The 20,318-nt window shown below is 37.8% G+C and overlaps 1 protein-coding gene across 11 annotated transcripts in view; it reads left to right on the top strand.

The window, feature by feature from the left end:
- Positions 1–11,321, top strand: part of ZNF532 (zinc finger protein 532) — a 113,448-nt gene extending 102,127 nt beyond the window's left edge. For 10 of the 11 annotated variants that reach the window (XM_020995001.2, XM_020994993.2, XM_020994947.2 and 7 more), the window contains 3 exons: positions 1,555–1,667; positions 4,537–4,684; positions 9,335–11,321. In XM_020995001.2, coding sequence (XP_020850660.1) covers positions 1,555–1,667; positions 4,537–4,684; positions 9,335–9,829 — 756 coding nt within the window. In that variant the 3' untranslated portion in view covers positions 9,830–11,321. The remainder of the gene's footprint in view (positions 1–1,554; positions 1,668–4,536; positions 4,685–9,334) is intronic. The other variant, XM_020995004.2, reaches the window with a different exon arrangement.
- Positions 11,322–20,318: the final 8,997 nt, after the last annotated feature.

Below are 20,318 nucleotides of genomic sequence, written 5' to 3'. Positions count from 1 at the left end.
GGACTGTGCACTTTGTGACTATTGTTTTATATTCCCTGTGTTACAGCATTTGTTTATATTTAACAAAGATGAAGAAGAGAAACAGAGGTGTCTAAAAATCACAAAATTTTAGAGTTAGGAAAGACCTTAGAAATAGTTTAGGTCACCCTCCTCATTTTACAGGTAAAGAAATTGAGGCTCTAGGAGGAAGAGTAATAGAAAATCCAGATTAGAACCCAGATCTTCTGCCTCTGCCCAGGTTCAGTGCTTTTCTTCCAGTGCACCATTATTGTCTTTTGTATCTCTTCACCATCATCACTTTTGGGAAGTGGCATGGGCTATCATCGTTGGTCAGGGAACTCCAATTAGGAAACTTCCTCTACCAGTGCAGAGCAGCAACTGCTCTATAATTTATACCTGTAGAGATTAAGTTATTTTAAGTTGAGTTTGCAGAGGTATGAAGGTCAATTCTTGGATTAAAATATGTTTTAGGGGGATAAGCTGTCATTCTTTTCAGGGGTAGAGTGGAAATTAAACTTGACTACATTTATGTCATGTGGTTATTTTTGTTTTCTTAAAATTATTCCTTTGGGAAAGTTTCCCATATTAGTGTTCATGGGAAATCTAGTGATTCTGTTTAAATAACACACACACACACACACACACACACACACACACACACACACACACAGAAAGCCCTTTGGCAAACCATTGGCTTTGTCTTCTGTGGAGTCAGGATGACCTAGTTTCAAGTCTCATTTTTGAAAAGTAGTAATTGTGTAAACCTGGGCAAGTCACTTTAATCTCAGTGTCCCAGAGCACTGAGCCCATAAAAGTTGTTGATCATCATTGTTAAAGGGAATTTCCTCACTATACACTAGTGAAATCTCAGCTCTGTTCTGTCCCTACTCAATCAATATAGTATTGGGTGAGGGAAATGGAATTTTAAAATTAGTCAGGTAGACTTTCTCCTTAAGGGACTTAATTTAAAATGATTCACAAATGAAACAGTATGGATTCTATGTACGTGCCATGCTTATTGGGCATGTATTGAAAGGGCAGTATTGTGTTTACTGCCTGCTTTTGTGGTAAAGTTTAAAGGATAATTTTTTTTTCATTTCAGATAGGTGTAACTTAGAAAAACCATGCATTTGTGTTTTGAAAGAGATATTCAACTTAAAAGTCTTCTTAGAAGGGCAGCTAGGTGGTGCAATAAATAGGTAGAGCACCAGCCCTGGAATCAGGAGAACCTGAGTTCAAGTCCAGCCTCAGATACTTATTAGCTGTGTGATCCTGGACAAATCATTTAACTCCCACGCTCTCCCCAAAAAAAGTCTTCCTACAAAATCCTAATTTTCTACTCTCCTGGTAAAGTTTCCTTTAGCTCTCTGAAACCAAACTTTTCTTTCTTTTTTTTTTTCCCCCTTTCCCATCTAGGTGCATTGATTGAAGAGTTGTCAGGTCCTACCAGGCACCTGTTAAATTCAGCTTATAACACAGGGTTTCTCATTTTAAAAGTGTGTTCTGGTTTTAAAGATCTGCCGCTGACATTTTCCTTTCTTCTCTTTAATAAAGCAAATGAAGAAGCATCCTTGCCGCCAGTGTGACAAATCATTCAGCTCATCGCACAGCCTCTGTCGCCATAATCGAATCAAACACAAAGGCATTAGGAAAGTTTACACCTGCTCGTAAGTGATGGTTGTTAATATAAAGGTCATGAGAGAATTAAAAGAAGACCTTTTCTTTGTTTGACTTTATATTGATTCTTTATTTTTAAAATTAATATTTATTGATACCTTTTGTTTTTACATCACCTACATTGCCCCCTAGAGGGAACCTCAGAGGCCATCTCCTCTAGCGCTTTCATTTTTATAGATCATAGGATCATAGATTTGGAAAGTGAAGAAAACTTAGCCCATCTAGTTCAACTCACTCTCCTCACTTTGCAAATAGGAAACTGAGACCAGAAAGGTTAAGGGATTTGCCCAAGGTCACACAGGTAATAAACATTGGAGAAGGGATGTGAATCCATGCTCTTTGAAGCTATAGTCAAGGCTCGTGTCACTGTACCACTCTGCTTTGCTTTAGAATTCAACCCATTTTGTCACCTGGTTCTTTGATATGCTATGTGATGTTAACAGAATTTTTTTAAGGTAAAATAATCATTATAATCTTGATTGCCCTATGCTAATATATTAACCCAACCTAAAAAGTGCAGTATCATATGGTGATAGATTGTATTACTGAAAACATTTCTTCAGAATAACTGATTGACTTTCCAGTCACTGTGCCAAGCTGTCACCTGTAAAACCTTATCTTCAGTAGTGCCTACTTGTTTAAGGCTTTATGCCAATAAGAATAAGGTCGTGGGTTCATTCCTCATCTGAAACATTTTTCCATGCCCTGAGATGTCTAGTTGTAACCCATGCAAATTGTCTTGCCAGTTCATGGCATTGGTTAGAAGGGAATCAGTAAAAAGAGAAATTGACCTAAATTCATCATCAGTCTATAGTCACTAATATCATCTGGTAATTAAGGTCAAAGTGTCATTACATTATTATCAGTAAAAAGTGTTTTTGAAGTAGTTAGCCTGCTTGTGTTGCTGTGTTAATTTTTGCCCAAAGTGAGTTGAGAAAATGTGGTACCTTCCCTTTAGATGCTTAAGACGATTGGACAAACACCAGACATATACATAGATACATACATATTAAATAAAATTTATTGGTAAAGAAATTGAGTGTGTATATGTATATATACTTACATATATTCATATATGCACAGTAAATACAGAAGTTGTAAGTTGACATTACATCTTGAAACTGAGTCATGGGAATTTCACATTTAGACAAGGTTTTGGCAAAGTAGAATTCCTGCATCTCCTGAGGTTAGTCAGGGAAACTTAATAGAAGACATGGGAGTTTTCTGAGTAAAAGGAAAAAAGAGTGTATTGAGGTGACTGCATTCTATGATTAGAGTATAGCCAGGGATTCGGCTAAAGTTTGGGAGTGATGCTTAGAAGGGGATAAGTAGAGAGACTTGACTGAGTAGTAGAAGAAGGTGTGGACTTTAAGGTGATTGAGTGTGGCCCTAGTGAAACTCTAGCTTTGAAACACAATGTTAGTATTTTTTATGTAGAAGCATAAAATCAGTATATTTATTGCACAGGGAAGTCATTTGTAGACTCACAAAAACATCCAGCAAACTCATTGGTGATAGCAAAATTGCAGTCACTAAAAATGATTGAACAGAAAAATGTTGTCACCCTACGTATCAGTGCTGGTTTCATTTGTTGCTTGCGCAGAAGGGTTTAGAAAATGTTTCAGTTATTTTTTTTAGTGCACATATCAAGTTCTTCTGAGCTCTCTGGAAAGTAGCAAATCTAGTTCTGAAAAAGCCCGTAGAATTTTCAGTCACCTATTTGTTTCTTCACTGCTCTTGGTGTCTACATTATAATGTACATCTCTAAGTAGCTATTGAGTTAATAAACTCTAGGATTTCTGAAGCTATTATCTAAAAAGTGATGATTTCTCATCTTCAGAAAAAAAAAGGAAACAAAATAATGTCTACATGGATATATCCCTTGCTACTACAGAGTTGTTTTTAGAGAAGAGGGGTAGTAAAATGGAAAAAGTACTGGACTGGAGTCCCAAGACTTTAGGTTCATTTCCTAGCTGTGTGACCATGAACAAGTCACTTCTTGTCTATAAGCTTTGGCTTTGTAAAGTACAATATTAAATTGGAGCTTATTGTATTCTTCCTTTTACCTGTGATATTCTCACTCAACATAGACCAATGTTTTTAAATGCCTGCATTTTAACCCATTGGTTGACCACTAAAAAACAATTTATCCATAAAGTTAAAGTTTTATATATATATATATGATTATTATTTTCATGAAGAATTGCCCATGCTGCATGCTTCAGATGATAAAGAGCAGGTTTCTCTGTGTTATATAGCTGGCATCACTAATTAATAGTTGGTAGAAGACCATCTTCTTCCTTCTTTCTTTCATATTAAAGCACCTCTGCAGGAATGCTCTTAAAGTCATCTTAAAGGGAAAAAAAAATTAAATTGAGAGCTTCTCCTTTTCAAGAAAGTAGAGAATACTGGTGCTTAACCAGGAATATTTTATAAGGCACTTGAACCAAAATGATCCGAGTTTACAAAAAAAAAAAGTGACACTAACAATTTAAAATGTTTAATAAAATGGGAAATAAGAACAACAGGGCTGTGGATCTGGAGCTTCTAAGGGACCTCAGAGCCTATCTAGTCCAACTGCCTCATCTTAGAAATGAACTGAATTAAACTGAAGCCCAGGGAGCATAAATGAATTTCCCCAGGTGACCTAGGTAGTGTCCTAAATGGGATTTGAACTCAGGTCCTTCCTCCAGAGCCAGTGCTCTTAGGCTGTTGCTGCTCTTTTATGCCTTTGATACTGGTAAGTATGAAATTGGCTTGTGAAGATCTTGAAGACCAGTAAACATATTTGTGGGCCTAGAGTTCTTTTGAAAATCCCTATAAGCAAAATGTGTACATGACTTTTGTTGTTTTATGTAGGCACTGCCCAGAATCAAGGCGCACATTTACAAAACGGTTAATGCTAGAGAAACACATTCAGCTGATGCATGGGATTAAGGACCCTGATTTAAAAGAAATGACAGAATCTACCAGTGTGGAGGAAACAGAAATAAAAGAAGAGACCAAGGTAAAACACATAAGAATTGCTCTCTTTGCAGTGACTATTAGTATAGGAAGCTAGGTAGATTTATCTCTGAATGCTAATTCTAATACAGTGAAAGATAGATATGTGACAGAAAATCATAACATGTCAAAGCTGGAGGTGCCCTAGAAGTCACCTGATCTCACCCCATCATTTGATAAACATCCTGAGAAAAGCTAGTAGGGAATTGGAAACCAGGCCTTTGGACTCTGTAAGTCCAGTGCTTTTTCCATTGCACAACACTGCAACACATTACTTATTTTTTTTTAGTTTAATTTTTTAAATTCTGAACTCCACAAATAACAAAAGAGAGGACCTTTCCTTATACAAAGTAGAACAGAAAGGTTATATGTGAAACTGCAATTTTCTATTGTGTACAAGCCTACTTTTTAAACAAAGAATATAATAAATGTCAACTTGTTACTTTCACATCTGTCCAGCTTGTCTGTGTTTGTTTCTGAATTTCCTTCTGTTCTCTTCTATGTATTTTTTGTTTTGGTTGGTTTTTTTAGTTGGGTAGTGGGGGTTGGGTTACACAGCTAGTAAGTGTTATGTGTCTGAGGCCAGATTTGAACTCAGGTCCTCCAGAATCCAGGGCCGGTGCTCTATCCACTGTGCCACCTAGCTGCCCCCATCTTCTATGCATTTTAAAAAATGCTTCGATGATCCTCTTTGATATAATGCTTCTTACAAATTGCATAGCTGTAACAACAAAATATAAATCAGCACTTGGAAATTTATTGGTGTCAGGGATGAAATACACTATCCCAGTGTTTTCACACTTTTTCTGTCTTTTGGCCTTAGATCAGATTTACAGTTTAAATCCATATACAGATATACAGATATTTATTGAATGCCCTCTATGCAGAGGACTGTTCTAGGTGCTGTGGGGAACAGAGAGAAAAGTACAAGATATGGTCTTTGTACTTAGGAAGTGTGGCTGGTGAAAGAGAAGCTTTTCTCTCAGCTCCCACAATTGAATAGTTTTTTCACAAAACAAAATTGGACTAGACCCATAATTGAATAGAAAGGGAACCAGTCTAGCTTTAGAATTGAGTCATAAGATGGAGTTAGTGTGGTTCACTCATTTCCCACTACCACTTGCTGTTCTAATCCCCTCGGGAGCTGATGATTTAGTTGAGGATGAAAGAGAAGTTTTACAGAATTCAACCTGAGTCTCTTCCCTAAGCCCCATACATAACTGTATGTATGTAACTATCTAGATGTCCCACGAGCACTTCAAACCTAATGTATTCAGAATATCATTCGCCTCTCTTCCCAACTTCTCTGTATCTGTTGATGACACTGTCACCCCCCCGATTCATGCAAAACTTAAAATCTCAGACATTTTAAATTTTTTCCTCCTCTTTAACATTCCTTTTCTCCCTCTCTAAGGATTCTGCCTCCACAGTACTTCTTATACCTATCCCCTCTGCTCTAGTTAGCTAATTTATCACACCACCCTAGTTCAGGCCTTTAACAGCACCTGGACTATTTAATATTATAATATTTTTGTTGTTCGGTTGTTTCAGTGATGTCTGACTCTTCATGACCCTATTTGGGGTTTTCTTGGCAGAGAGACTGAAGCAGTTTGCCATTTCCTTCTCTAGTTCATTTTATAGATGAAGAAACAGGACAAACAGGGTTAAGTGACTTTCCCAGGGTCACACTGCTAGTAAGTGTCTAAAGCCAGATTTGAACTCAGGAAGATGAACATTCTTGATTTCACACTCAGCGCTCTATCCGTTGTGCCACTTAGCTGCCCTAATATTAACTATGCTGTGATATGATATATGATATGATATGGTGCAATATAAATATATAGTCCATTTGCCTCATTTTAGAGATGAGGAAGCTGAAGCCCACGTGGATAAATGAATTTCTTGAGGTCACCCAGGTCATATCATAGGTGGGATTGGAACCCAGGTACTGTGAGTCAGGTACTGAAAGACAGTGTAGTGCTATTGGTGGTCATCCAGTAATGTAATAAATATAATACATGTAATGTAATATAGCACAATGTGTTATAATAGCCTCCTAACTGATCTCTACCTTGACCCTCTTTAATCCAGATATCGATTCTTCCTATTGCTGTGAGCAGCGGCTTTCAAACTTTTTCATCTCAGGACCCCTTTATACTTTTAAAAAATATTGAGGATCCCCCAAAGAACTTTTGTTTATGTGGGTCATAGCTATCAATACTTATTAAACTAGAAATAAAAGCATTTTAGTATTATGAAAATAATCTTGACCTCAGGAACATTTTAAAATGTCTCAGCCCCCTCCCCCCCACCTGGGACCCCTGGGTCACTTTTTGAAAACTTTTGGCCTAAAGCAGCACTTCTTAAACTGTGGGTCGCAACCCCACATGGGATCATGAAAAATTTGGCAAGAGTAAAAGATTTCAGAATGCACAACAGCCAAATTAAAAATCAAACACAGAATGAATCTGAGGTGTTATCTGTAGCCTTGCTTCTGAACACAAAACATGTCCTCAGGCCACACAACTCCAAGGCACTGGTGCCCAAATGGAAAAGGGGTCATGAATGGAAAAAGTTTAAGAAGCCCTGGCCCAGGATAAAATAAAACTATTAACCTGCCAGTTAAAGCCCCAACAATCTGGCTACAGTACACTCTTTTCATACTACTCCCCTTTATACACTCTGTGGTCCAGCCACGTTGAGTTGTTGTCTTTTTCCCAATTTCATCCTGTACGCTCTCATCTGTGTGCTTTTATGTAGATCCTCCCGTACACTTGAAACGTTCTTCCTCTTCATTTCCACCGGTTGAAATCCTTTTCTTTCTTTGAAGCCCAATCCACGTGCTGTATAAATAACTTCACTTTCCCCTCTCAAGGGAAAGTAAGTTCTCTCTCTTCTAAGATTTGTCTTGATCTTAGCCTGGTCATATTTTATTTTGTCTCATTTTTATGTAAAGTGCATTAACACCTATTCAATCTTAGCCTTCTGAACAACAGGAACTATATTTATTTTTGTTTTTTAGTCTCTCAGTATCTCCCATTCTATGGGAGATACGTTGTTGAGTTGTGTTAGGCATGTTTTTAGGCATGTCTGACTCTTCATGACCCCATTTGGTGTTTTCTTGTCAAGTGGAATAGTTTGCCATGTTCTTCTCCAGCTCATTTTACAGATGAGGAAACTGACTTGATAAGGGTTACAGATGAGGGTTAAGTGACTTGCCCAGGGTCACACAGCTAGGATGTGTCTGAGGCCAGATCTGAACTCAGGAAAATGAGTCCTTCTGACTCTAAGCCCAGGAATCTATCTACTGTGGCAACTAGCTGACTTATGGAAGATGCTTAATACATATTTGTGGAATTAAACTGAAGTTGTTGAAGACATACCTGTGGAGAGAGAACCAATGGTACAAAGCAATAAGTGATTTAGTGCCAAATGAATGGTACAGTCGAGAGGGAGAGATCATTGTGAGCTGGGACCGTCTAGGAAAGCAGTGCCGCTGGGTCTTGAAGCATTTAATTAGAGAGGGGGAGAAAAGAGGAACAGCAGGAACAAATTTGAGGGGGGATGGTGGGAGGAGCATCGAGTTGGAATAAGAGAGCGCTGGGAGGTAAGACATGGGAGATTCAACAACATGTTTTTATTGCAACTGAGGCCCCTGGTTTCAGCAGGCTTGGAACACCAGCTTCTCTTCCTGGGTACTGATTAACTACTTCCAACATTTGGCAATAGTTTCATCCTTTAAAGCACAAGACCTTTGCCTAAAATAAGCATTATAACTGAAAGAAATAGAAAGAGCTGGGCATTTCCTTTGTATTACCTTTCCCTGGGGAATTTGTAGTTAAACTGAGCATAGGCTTAGACATCAAGTAGTCCAGCCTTCTTGTTTATACATGAGGAAACAGATGCAGAGTAGTTAGGTGGCAAAAATGGTAAGGTCGATCACAGATAATAAGCATCAGAGCTAAGGTACAGTCTTTTGGGGGGGGGTGGCAATTGGGGTTAAGTGACTTGCCCAGGGTCACACAGGTAGTAAGCATCAAGTGTTTTGGCCTGAGGCTGGATTTGAATTCAGGTCCTCCTGACTTCAGGGCCGGCACTCTATCCAGTGGGCACCTAGCTGCCCCAAGGGTACGGTCTTTGTAGTATTCTTATCGGCAAGAGATTTTTGTTGTTAAGTCATTTCAGTTGTGTCCGACTCTTTGTGAACCCATTTGGGATGTTCTTGGCAAAGATACTGGAGTGGTTTGCTGTTTTCTTCTCCAGCTCATTTTGCAAATGAGGAAACTGAGGCAAAGAGGGTTAAGTGGCTTGCCCAGGTTCACACAGCTAGTGTCTGAGGTCACATTCGAACTCAGATCTTCCTGACTCCAGGCCCAGCACTTTATCCACAGTGTCATCTAGCTGCCCTCAGCCAGAGATAGATGTCTGTATATTGAACTGTGACTGGCAGAAGATTAAGGACAGCGTAAGAGTGAGATCACATTAATATTGGAAACAGGGTAAAACATTGCAGAAGCATGTCTTTTTTTTTATTAATGCCAAAATGTGATCATATCTTACTGTCTTTTAGCTCAATCAGAGATGATCATTCTTCAGGAAAATAGCAGGACTATTTTAATTTGATCAATGTTTTTTGCTTGTTGTCTCTTATCAGGCCCCCAGTCCAAAGCGGAAATTAGAAGAACCCGTTTTAGAATTCAGACCCCCACGAGGAGCAATTACTCAGCCATTGAAGAAACTAAAGATAAATGTTTTTAAAGTTCACAAGTGTGCTGTGTGTGGCTTTACAACAGAAAATCTTCTGCAGTTTCACGAACACATCCCTCAGCATAAGTCTGACGGCTCTTCTTACCAATGTCGAGAATGTGGCCTTTGCTACACCTCCCATGTGTCTCTCTCCCGGCATCTCTTCATAGTCCATAAATTAAAGGAACCTCAACCTGTGTCTAAGCAGAATGGTTCTGGGGAAGATAATCAACAGGAAAACAAACCCAGTCATGAAGACGAATCATCTGATAGCCTGATGTCAGACAGAAAATGCAAAGTGTGTGCAAAGACATTTGAAACTGAAGCTGCCTTAAATACTCACATGAGAACACATGGCATGGCCTTCATTAAGTCTAAAAGAATGAGTTCAGCTGAAAAATGAGTATTCCAAAAGGAAAATCTCTCTCCACATTGGAATGGAAAAAACTTTTTTTTGTTACAGAAAGTTTGCAGTATAATAGAGTTGACAGTACTGTTTAGGCTGTTGCAATATATTCTCCTTAAATGTATCCTCTTCACCTCATCGTATATACCCTCAATAAGTATTAAAACAGTATTTGAGTTTAAAAAGAGTTTGTATATATTTAAACTAATAACTTTTATACTCTTTGTTACGTGTTTGTATCAGTATTTAGTGGGTAATGTTTTAAGGTTTTTTTTGTTTAGTATTTTTCTTTTTTGTACTAAGTTTCTTTAAAACAGAGTTCTTAGCACTGGGGGCAGTTCCTTGGATTCAGATAAACTGTTTTGTACGCCATGAGTTTGAATGGTTTAGCTAATTAAATTACAGGCTAACATAATGCCTTTTTTAGTATTTTTTATTTTTTAGAATTCACTACATAAATTGTAGTTGGTTTTAGGTGTCAAGAACACTAGGCTCTTCAAGTGTCTTAGCACTAGTTCTCAGTGTATCTACTTTGAAAGAAGTATGTGCGCGCCTCGAAACTCATCATTGCATATCTGTGCATCTCTAGGTATTTTTTAGGGCCACAAGAGAAAGTTTTTAAAGCAGTCTTGCAAATAACCCACTGGTGGATAACAACTTAGACCAGGCAAGTAGAAGGGAATGGTTTTCCTTAATGTTGTCTGTGAAGAGAAAGGGAAGGAGTCCATTGTAAAATTAGATCAGAAAGAGTTGTGGGCTGGCAATTTTTTTTCATATATATTTGCAAGACTGTTTTAAGATCACAGGGATGTAAGCTTGATGAAAGGGCTGGACTGCTGTAGAAGAAACAAATATGTAACTAGATCAATAGATTTTTATACAGTCTGGTTTTTGTCTTGTAATTTATTAAACATAGAGACAAATAAAAAACCAAGTATTTCTTTGGCTTTTAAAGGAAGAAAATAGTTCATTTAACCCTGTGCTGTCTCAAGAATTGACTTTTCCTATTCTGGGTGCTAATGCCAAATGTTCTGGTACTTAGAGTTAGGATGCGCAACTGAAGCTGCTATCCATCGATGTGTTAATACAGCAGCCTATAGAATCACAATTGGCCATTTCAGATTGAGCACACAGCTGCCAGGTTTTCGTTCTGTCATTTCAATAAGTATATCTAACATTGGTAGTTATGCTTTAATGAAGCACAGCAAAGGTACCGTTCTGTCCCTTCCATATATAGTTCTCTGTGAGAGTTATATTTTTTGTGTTTTTTTGTTTTGTATTTTATATCTTGTATTTATCCCTAAACAAGTTTTGTACTTTTTTTTAAAAAAAAACTTTTGTGTATATATAGATACTTGCATGATATACTGTAGTTATCGTTCCGTTCCTTAAAGGGTCTTGCTGCTGTCAGATGTTATACACTACGTTCATTATAACCGTATTAAACACATTTCATATGTAAATAAATGTGGCACATTTTGCCCTTGTGCGTCTGTGAGTCACTTTTATTTATAGTTGAATTCTGACAACTTTATGAATTTTAGAAAGCTATTAGTTACTAGAAAATGGACTGTAAGAATATGATTTTTAAAATCCTCATCCTAGAAATATAGAAGTGCTCATTCCCATCACCAGCTGGTTATTTGGGGATCTCCACTATTCATTTAACAAATATTTCTTAAGCCTGTCTGCTAGGTAAAAGGCAACATTAGGCTTTCTCAGGCTATGTGGTTGAATTTGGTGTAGGGGATGGGGGAAGGGATTAAACAAGTGCTTATTGTATACTAGGCACTGATACTAAGTGCTTTACAGATATCTTATGGGAACCTCACAACAACCCTTTTAGGAAGGTGCTGTTCTCATTTTTATAGTTTTGAGAATACTGAGGCAAACAGGCCAAGTGACTTGTCCAGGGTCACACAGTTAGTGAATATCTGAGGTTGGATTCAGATTCCAGTCTTCCTGACTCTAGGTCTATGGTTATAGCCACTGTACCACCAGACTGCCTTTAGGAAGGTTACAATTTAATGGGGAGATGAAATATATACAAACAGCTATCTTACAAGGCAGAATAATAATGGCCTTAGGAGAGATATGGTAAATAATAACTAGTTAGGATTAATATAGTACTTTAAAGTTTGCAAAGCACATTACAGATAATTACATTTTATCTGCACACAACCATGGCGGGTAGGTAGGTGCTATTGTTGTCCCGATTTTGCAAATGAGGAAACTGAGGGAGATTGAGGTTTACTGACTTATCCAGGCTAGTAAGTAAGGCTGGATTTGAACTTGGGTCTTCTTGACTCCAGATCCAGTACTATCCATTGTACCACTTAGCTACCTAAAAATAATGTGAGAGTTAGTAGGGAGGAGAGAGAATTTCTGAGAGGGAAGGGAAATAAAACTTCTTATATGATGTCATTAAGATGGGCTGGATTTGAAGGAAAAGTAGGTTTTTTTTTTTAACAGGGCAAAGCTCGGGAGTCATCTACATAGCTCCAGAGGGTAGAGCTCTGAGCCTGGAGTCAAATCTGAATTCAAATCCAGCCTCAGATACTTACTAGCTGGGTGACCCTGGTCAAGTCACTTAACCTCTGTTTATATTACTCCATTGCAGAAGGAAATGGCAAACTTGACAAATAAAATGCTATTAAGTGGAGAAAAAAAATCTCCATGGATAGTATTGGCATACTATGGTCCATGGGGTCACAAAGAATCAGATACAACTGAACAACGGCAAAGATGAGGAATATGGACTTTCTAAGTGGTGGGAAAGGCCTGAATAGAAGACAGAAAGGTTATGAAGGCCCAAGGCATATTCATGCAACAGCAAGTCATCCAGTTTGGCCAGAAAAAAGGGTAAGTGAAGGCATAGTGGCACATAATGCTAGAAAAGTAGATCTGAATCCCAGCTTAGGAATTTTGACTGTTTGGAAGTGACTGGGGAGCTAGTGGGGATTTTGAAATGAGAAATGCTGGCAGACCTCTGATGGCAAGATAGACTAGGGGGACAGTGGAGTGACGTTGGAGGCAAGAAGCTAGTTAATAGAAGTGTTAGTAACTAAGAGATAACAAAGACTCAATTGTATGTAGTGTGACTGAAGTTATGTAGAGAAAGGAACTTAGGGAAGATATTTTAGAGCTAAAATCAACAGAACTAGGCAGTTAATTGGATTTATTAGGTGAAAGTGACAGTGAAATTATTCTGAAATTTTGACTGGACAAAGAAAAGTTTTGGTAAGAAATTTGGGGAAGATGGTGGGTTTGGTTTTAGACATGCATATATTTTTATCAGTCATGTATTTTGTCATTCATCCTTGCTTTTTTTTCACCTGTTATATGAGTAATGTATGAAAATAAATATTCCCAAAACAGGTGTTGTTTTTCTTTTTAAATCAGTCTCAGAAAAAAATAAGCTCAGATGCTATCAATTCAATGTCTAGTGTATACTACTCTTCAAAGAATTTCTCTAAAAACAGCTCCTACCCCCCTATGAAAAATAGTCTAATTCCTTAAGTATATGGTGGGAAAGAAAGGTCTTTGTATTCTGCTTTGTAGTGGCTCATTAATGATTATTTATGAGAAGCTTCAAAGCAAAGCCAGACAGCTTGTGTTCTAATGTTCTTAACCAAATTTGAGTTTACCAGTAAAGATAACATGCAGCCAGCTGTTTAAAATTATGGAAGGTTATTTCAAATTAATATAATCACCTTACTAGCCTTGAACTATCCTACTTCTGTATAGCTAGTTATTGAAAGGAAAAATAGGAAAGGAAAACAAGAAATTGAAGTTTTCATGAAGACTGAAAGGAATGATTTAGAGATTTCCCACTTTGTCTTCCTTACAAGTGCTTATGGGATCAATCCCAACATGAAAGGAAAAAATCTGGTAAATATACAATTCAATTGAAATTAAAAAAAAAAACCTTAAATGTGGCCTGAGACACTTACTAGCTGTGTGACCCTGGGTAAGTAACATAACCTCTGGCTTAATCTGTACAATTAGGATAATAATAGCTACCTACCTCACAGGGTTGTTGTACTGATCAAGTGAGATACGTATGTAAGCATTTAGCACGGTGTCTGGTACATAGTAGGTGCTTAATAAATTCTTATTTCATTCCTTTTCATCTTACCTTCCACAGTGCATCTGCAAGTGGACTATAAGCAGTATGGGATCATGAGCCAATAAAAAGCTGAAAGTTTATTTTTCTTATCCCAGAAAAAAAATGATTAAATTTTAGATCAAGGCTAGCTGGCTTAGACTGATGCACAAATGTGGATAACAATTTCGGGTGAGAAATCTGCTGCTTCAAATTGCAAATTATTTTTTCCTCTTTCTGTATACTTACATGATCTTAGTCAAAAGACTGAGAATTGATTCTAGGTACAATTTGTCTTCCCTTCTCCCCCATCAGTATCTCCTTAAATTGGAGCACACATTTTTATAGTACTTTGCAGCTTACACGATGCATGCCTATAAATTATCTCATTTAATCCTGTGAAATAACACTGTGAAGTAGATGTGTAAATATACTTTTCTCTAATTTGCAGATTAGGTCACTGAAGCTCAGAGAAATGATTTAACTTTCCAGTAGTCAACACAGCCACAGAGTATGGAATCGAGGTCCAAATCAGTGTCTTCTTATTCCAAATCAAATGCTCGTTCCACTACTGTGTTTCTGCTGCTCTGATGTTTGTGTGTATACGTTTACATATACATGCATATGTGTGTGAACATGTATGTGTGTATGGGGGAGGTGTGAGGGGCCATATTACAACTATGAGTCAGTTATGTTCTGTGATCAAAGGGAAATTCATAGGATCAGAGACCCAGAGTTGGGAGGGACATTAGGGGGTCTAGTCCAGCCCCTTCATTTGACAGATAAGGAAGTAAGGCTCAAAGGTGTCACAAAGATGCCCAGGGTTGGGGCAGCTAGGTGGCAAAGGGGATAGAGCGCTGGCCCTGGAGTCAAGAGGACCTGAGTTCAAATCCAGCCTCAGGCATTTGCTAGCTTTGTCACCCTGGGCAAGTCACTTAACCCCAATTGCCTCCCCTGCAAAAAGCAGTCTGGTCCTATATTGCCTTGCTTAGGCCTTTAAAGACTTTGGGATAGTGAGGTAGGGCAGTGGATAGAGCACTGGCCCTGGATTCAGGAGGACCTGAGTTCAAATCAGGCCTCAGACATATAACACTTACTAGCTGTGTGTCCCTGGGCAAGTCACTCAACCCTATTGCCTAGCCCCCCCCAAAAAAAAAAGATGCTCAGGGTCACATGGTGGTATGTAGTATCGCTTCCTGTATCTCTTCTCAGGGTATTCCTCAAGTTTAAGAAACAATCTGTTTTTGTTTGGTGTAGTGGATAGAGCACTGGGCCAGAGTTGGGAAGGCATTGAGTTCAAATGTGGCTTCAACCACTTCCTAGCTACATGACCCTGAGCAAGTCACTTAGCACAGTTTCAGTTTCTTCATCTTTAAAATAAGCTGGAGAAGGAAATGGCAAACCACTCCTATATCTTTGCCAAGAAAACCCTAAATGGTATCACAAAGAGTTGGGATGACTGAAAACTACTGAACAACAACAAAAAGTTGTGTGACCTAAACAAGTCACTTAACTTCCATCTCCTCAGTTTCCTGAACTGTAAAAAGGGGATAATAGCCCTTACCTCCCAGCATTGTTGTGAGGATAAATGAGATACGTGTACGGCCTCAGCACAGTGCCTGGCACATAGTAGGCACTTAATAAATGCTCGTTCTTTCCCTTCTCCCCTTTGGTCATTAGATTATAGCAATCATAGCTTAATCATCATCTCAGGTTAAGGGTCACAGAGAAGGATTAAGAGAGGAAAGGAAAGGAAAGGAGATGTTTCCATATTGGCTCACTTGTAGAACCAGCAGTGTTGACAATTGCCTCTTGATTAATGGAGAAAACTAGCTTGTAAGGCAGCTGGGTGGCACAATGGGTAGAGCACTAGGCCTGGAGTCAGGAATACTGAGTCCAAATCCAATCTCAGGCACCCACTGGCTGTGTGACCCTGGCCTAGTCACTTAACCTCTGTTTGCTTCAGCTCAACTATAAAATAAGGATAACAATAGCATCTATCTCCCAGACTTCTTTTGAGGATCAAATGAGATATTTTTTGTTGTTGTTTTCTGTTTCATTTTTCTTTTTTTAATTTTATTTTAGACTCAGACACCAGAACACAAATACAAAATAGAGAAAAGAAAAAAAAATACATCATAAACTTAAATATTGGAACTTAAATACAGAGTAAGAAAAAAGGCATGTCGTGTGCATAGCAGAACATAAGAAAGGATTCAAAATATGAAAACGATAAATTTTCATTTCAAGAAAGCCTGTATGAAAGGACTATATGTTGTGTTGAAAGTTGTCCATCTTTTCTTTGCTTTCTTGTAAATTTTCTTTTGTTTTCTGCTGTGCACTTTTTTACTTTGTTCTTTTTTTGCCCTTCCTTCCCCTCTCCCTGCCCCTGAAGGCTACGATTAAATGCAGATATATTTCTATATAGATATAGATATGCATACACATAGATATAGATATACATACACATATACATATATATACACACATATATATACATATATACTTTCCCTAACAAATTCTACTCCTGATCTTTGTTTTTATGTTTGTGCATATCTCTTGTTTCCTATCCCTCCTTAACTCCTCTACTTTACTTCTACCCTCTACCTTGCCCTCCTATTACTTAACCTACCTTAACCCCTCTAAGAATCCCGCCCCTATCTTCCCATTCCCATAAATCTAAACACCCTTCTATAACCTATTCCCTCATCCTCCCCTCTAGAGATCCCTCCCTTGTTCTTTCCCCGCTCCCTATCCTCTTACTGATTTATTTCTTCTGAATTTAGATTTTTATACTCTCATATATGTGTGTGTGTGTGTGTATACACATATATATACCTATATATATGTATGTATATATATTGTTCCCTCTTAAACCCACTCCCAATGCAATTAGGTTACCAGAAGTGCCAGCCCTCCTCCCCCATCTAGTTCCTCTGTATGGATTCTTCCTCTTGCACATCATTTGTACAAAATAATTACTCTTTTTAGCTGTTCCTAAATGGTTTTACTTTTTAAAGTCATATAATACTCAGGTCTATCCCAGTCTTTCTTATGAATTACCCAATTACTAATGACAATCTTAGACATATATTTTATATTTTACATGTATAAAAAGTAAATGGCCTGTCCTTATTGAACCCCTTGTAATCAGTTTTTGGAATCTACCTTATGCTTCTCTTTGTTCTTGTATGTCAAATTTTGTATTAAGTTCAAGTTGTTTTTTTTTAAACAAAGTCTTGAAAGTCTGACAGTTGATCAAATGTCCATTTTATTTTCATTCAGGATTATGCTTAACTTTGCTGGGTATGACATTTTTGGCTGGAGCCCCAGTTCTTTTGCTCTTCCATATATAATGTTCCAAGACCTGTCGTCGTTTAATGCCTCCACTGCTGGGTCTTGTGTGATTCTAATTGTGGCACTGTCATATTTACATTGTTTCTTTTTCTTGTTGCTTTTAATATTTTATCCTTGAGCTGGGATTTCAGAATTTGACTGTAATATTCCTATGAGTTTTCCTCATAGGATTTCTTTCAAGTGATGATAGATGGATTTTTTCTATTTCTACTCCCTCCTTCCTTTCTCCCCCTTCTAATGCTTCAGGACAATTTTCTTTAATTATTTCTTGTATTATAATATCAAGATTCTTTTTTTCATCACAGCTTTCAGGCAATCCAATTATTCTTATGTTTTCTCTTCTTGGTCTGTTCTCTAGATCAGTTTTTTTTATATGATGTTTCACTTTCTCTTCTATCTTTTCATTCTTCATATTTTGTTTGATTATCTCTTCACTGGCTTCATCTTTTCCAATTCTAATTTTCAAGGTGTCATTTTCTTCCCCAAGATTCTGGATCTCCTTTTCTAATTGGTTAACTTTCTTTTCATCATCTTCTTGTTTTTCTTGGATTATTCTTTTTTTTTCTTTTTTTAGTTTTTCCTCTATCTCTCTCATTTGATTTTTAAAGTCTTTTTAAAGTTCTTCTATGAATTCTTTTTGGGCAGGTGACCATTTGACATTATTCTTTGGGGTACAAGGAGGTTTCTTTAAGAGCTTCAGAAGCTCTGAAGATGAACCCTAGTCTTCTGTCTTCCCATAATATCTTTCTATGGTTGAGTTCTTTCTCCTTTGCCTGTGCATTTTTTTTTGTTAGTAATAGCTTGATTTTTGTAATCACCTCTAGCCCTGGGGTATGGAGGATGGTGCCTCTTGCCCCAAATCTTCAGTTCTCCCCTCTAATCTGGAACCAAAGCCAAACCTCCAGCCTCCTGTAAGTGCCCACAGCCAGGGGCCTTCTGCCCCACTGCTTCTGCACTCACCAGGCCTGTGCTGGTTCCTTCTCACCCTTGCCCCTCTCAGCAGCACAGCTGGGTCTCGGTTCTTTGTCAGCAGAGGTTCTTTCAATCTTCCCGGGCTCAGACACCCAACTCCCCTCTCTATCTCGGGGGCAAAGGTCCCTGTGTCTGGGGCCGAGGCAGTCTAACAAACCAGCTAACCCCAGGGCTTGCCCTTGTTAACCCGGACCGTAGCCTGGAGGTGTTTACTTTTCACTAGGACCAAACCTCTTTGGGATTTTTCTTCTGATATTCTCAAATTGTCCCAGGGGAATCCCTGTTGTGACTCAGTATTCTTATTTATTTTTACCTGCACTTTGTTTGCCCTAAGGTACTATTTTATCTCCTTTGTGGGGGAAAATCTTGAGAGCTTTGAATTTTCTGACCTGCTCCCTTTGAGTAATGAGATAATATTTGTGAAGTGCTTAGCACAGTGTGTGGCACATTGTAAACGCTATATAAATGACAACTGTTGTTATTATTACACAGGGAAGGCACCAATACAACATGGTGGATGGCTTCCATTCATCTAATCATGTCTCACAATGAATGAAGATTCTGCCTAAACAATGCCTAGCAGTTTCAGTTGTTATTACAGAGATGGTCTAGATGCTGAGATAAATTGAAATGCATGCACTACTGGTGGCTGAAACAGTTGCCCTGTGCAGAACTCTCTTATGGTTTGTGGTTTCCACCTGCTTTGCAATCTGTGTAACATTTGTTGACACTGTAAGTGGCAACTACTTTTCATTCCATCACTTTAGAAGCAAAACATTCTAAATGAAGATTGTATATACACACACACACACACACACACACACACACACATATATTACATGTGTGTATATACACACACACACACACATACGCACATATACATATATATTTTGTAGAATTGGAGACATCTTTCTTGATTCAACAAAGATAAAATGTTTTCTCAATTTCACTTACAGATGTTAAGATGTTTAATATTGTTACTTTATTCATGAAGTTGTTTCTCAGACATTCAAAATAGATCCATGATCCCATCTATGTGTGTTTCCTCCAATAATATGAAACCCAATTCATCCATGCTTGCCCTTCAGTTAATTCATCCATGTCTTCCCATAAGTTCACCACACACAGTACACCCAACTTGTTGGGAGCCTTCCTCACTTTCTCTTGACATCAAGAGCACACTACAGAACACATGGGTCATTCACCTGTTGTCTCTTTACCTTTCCATGGAACCAAACATCTGTTTTTGCTTCTACATTTCCTTGTTGATATCTTTTACTCTAGACCTCCTCCATAATTCTTTGTCATGTGTTCCAGCCTGATTACGCTCACCATGCACAGATATTTTCTACCTTTCATCAGATATTTATTTTCTTCCTTTCAGTTTTGTCTTTAAATGCTCTCAGGGTGACTTTGTTTCATTGGGTCTCTTGCCAAGCTTTTTTAAAACTGGTTTTATGCTCGATTGTTCCTCTCTGTTTATGAGGTGATATTGCTCATAATCTTCCAGCATTTTCGCTGTGAGATTTTTAGGAAAAAAAGGTTATATTCTGAATTGTTGTTGACCTTGGCTGCTACATCTCTTTGCTTGATAAGACAAGCAATTTTGACTAAGGCACTTTTTAGGTTCTTTTGATATTTCTTATTATGGCAATAGATTTACATGTGTTAAATTTCCATGTGTGGAATTATTATAATCAGCAAGAGCTATTTCAAAGATTTTTTTTAATTCTGAAAATTTAAAAATTTTTAAAAATTCTGCAGAATGAAAAATAAAATAACATTATATTAAAATGTTTAAACAAAAAAACCCTGCAGAATTAAAAATAAAATAAATTCGGCAGAATTAATGACCATCAATAAATTTCTTGTTGTTGTCTTAGGAAGTGATATGCAAGTATAACTTATTCCCAGTCATTGTGAGTCACTTATTTGGTAGTATGTTGTGGTGGAATTAACATGGGATTTGGAAGTTGAGAGCCTGGGTTCAAATTATGGCTCAGTTGCCTACTGTTTATGTGAACATAGATAAGTCACTCCCCTTCTTTGGGC

The sequence above is a fragment of the Phascolarctos cinereus genome, unplaced genomic scaffold (genome assembly GCF_003287225.1).
Source record: "Phascolarctos cinereus isolate Bilbo 61053 unplaced genomic scaffold, phaCin_HiC Scaffold_4;HRSCAF=312, whole genome shotgun sequence".
NCBI classification, from domain to species: Eukaryota; Metazoa; Chordata; class Mammalia; order Diprotodontia; family Phascolarctidae; genus Phascolarctos; species Phascolarctos cinereus.
The sequence above is the reverse complement of the archived record's forward strand: the minus strand, read 5'-3'. Positions and strand labels throughout refer to the sequence as shown.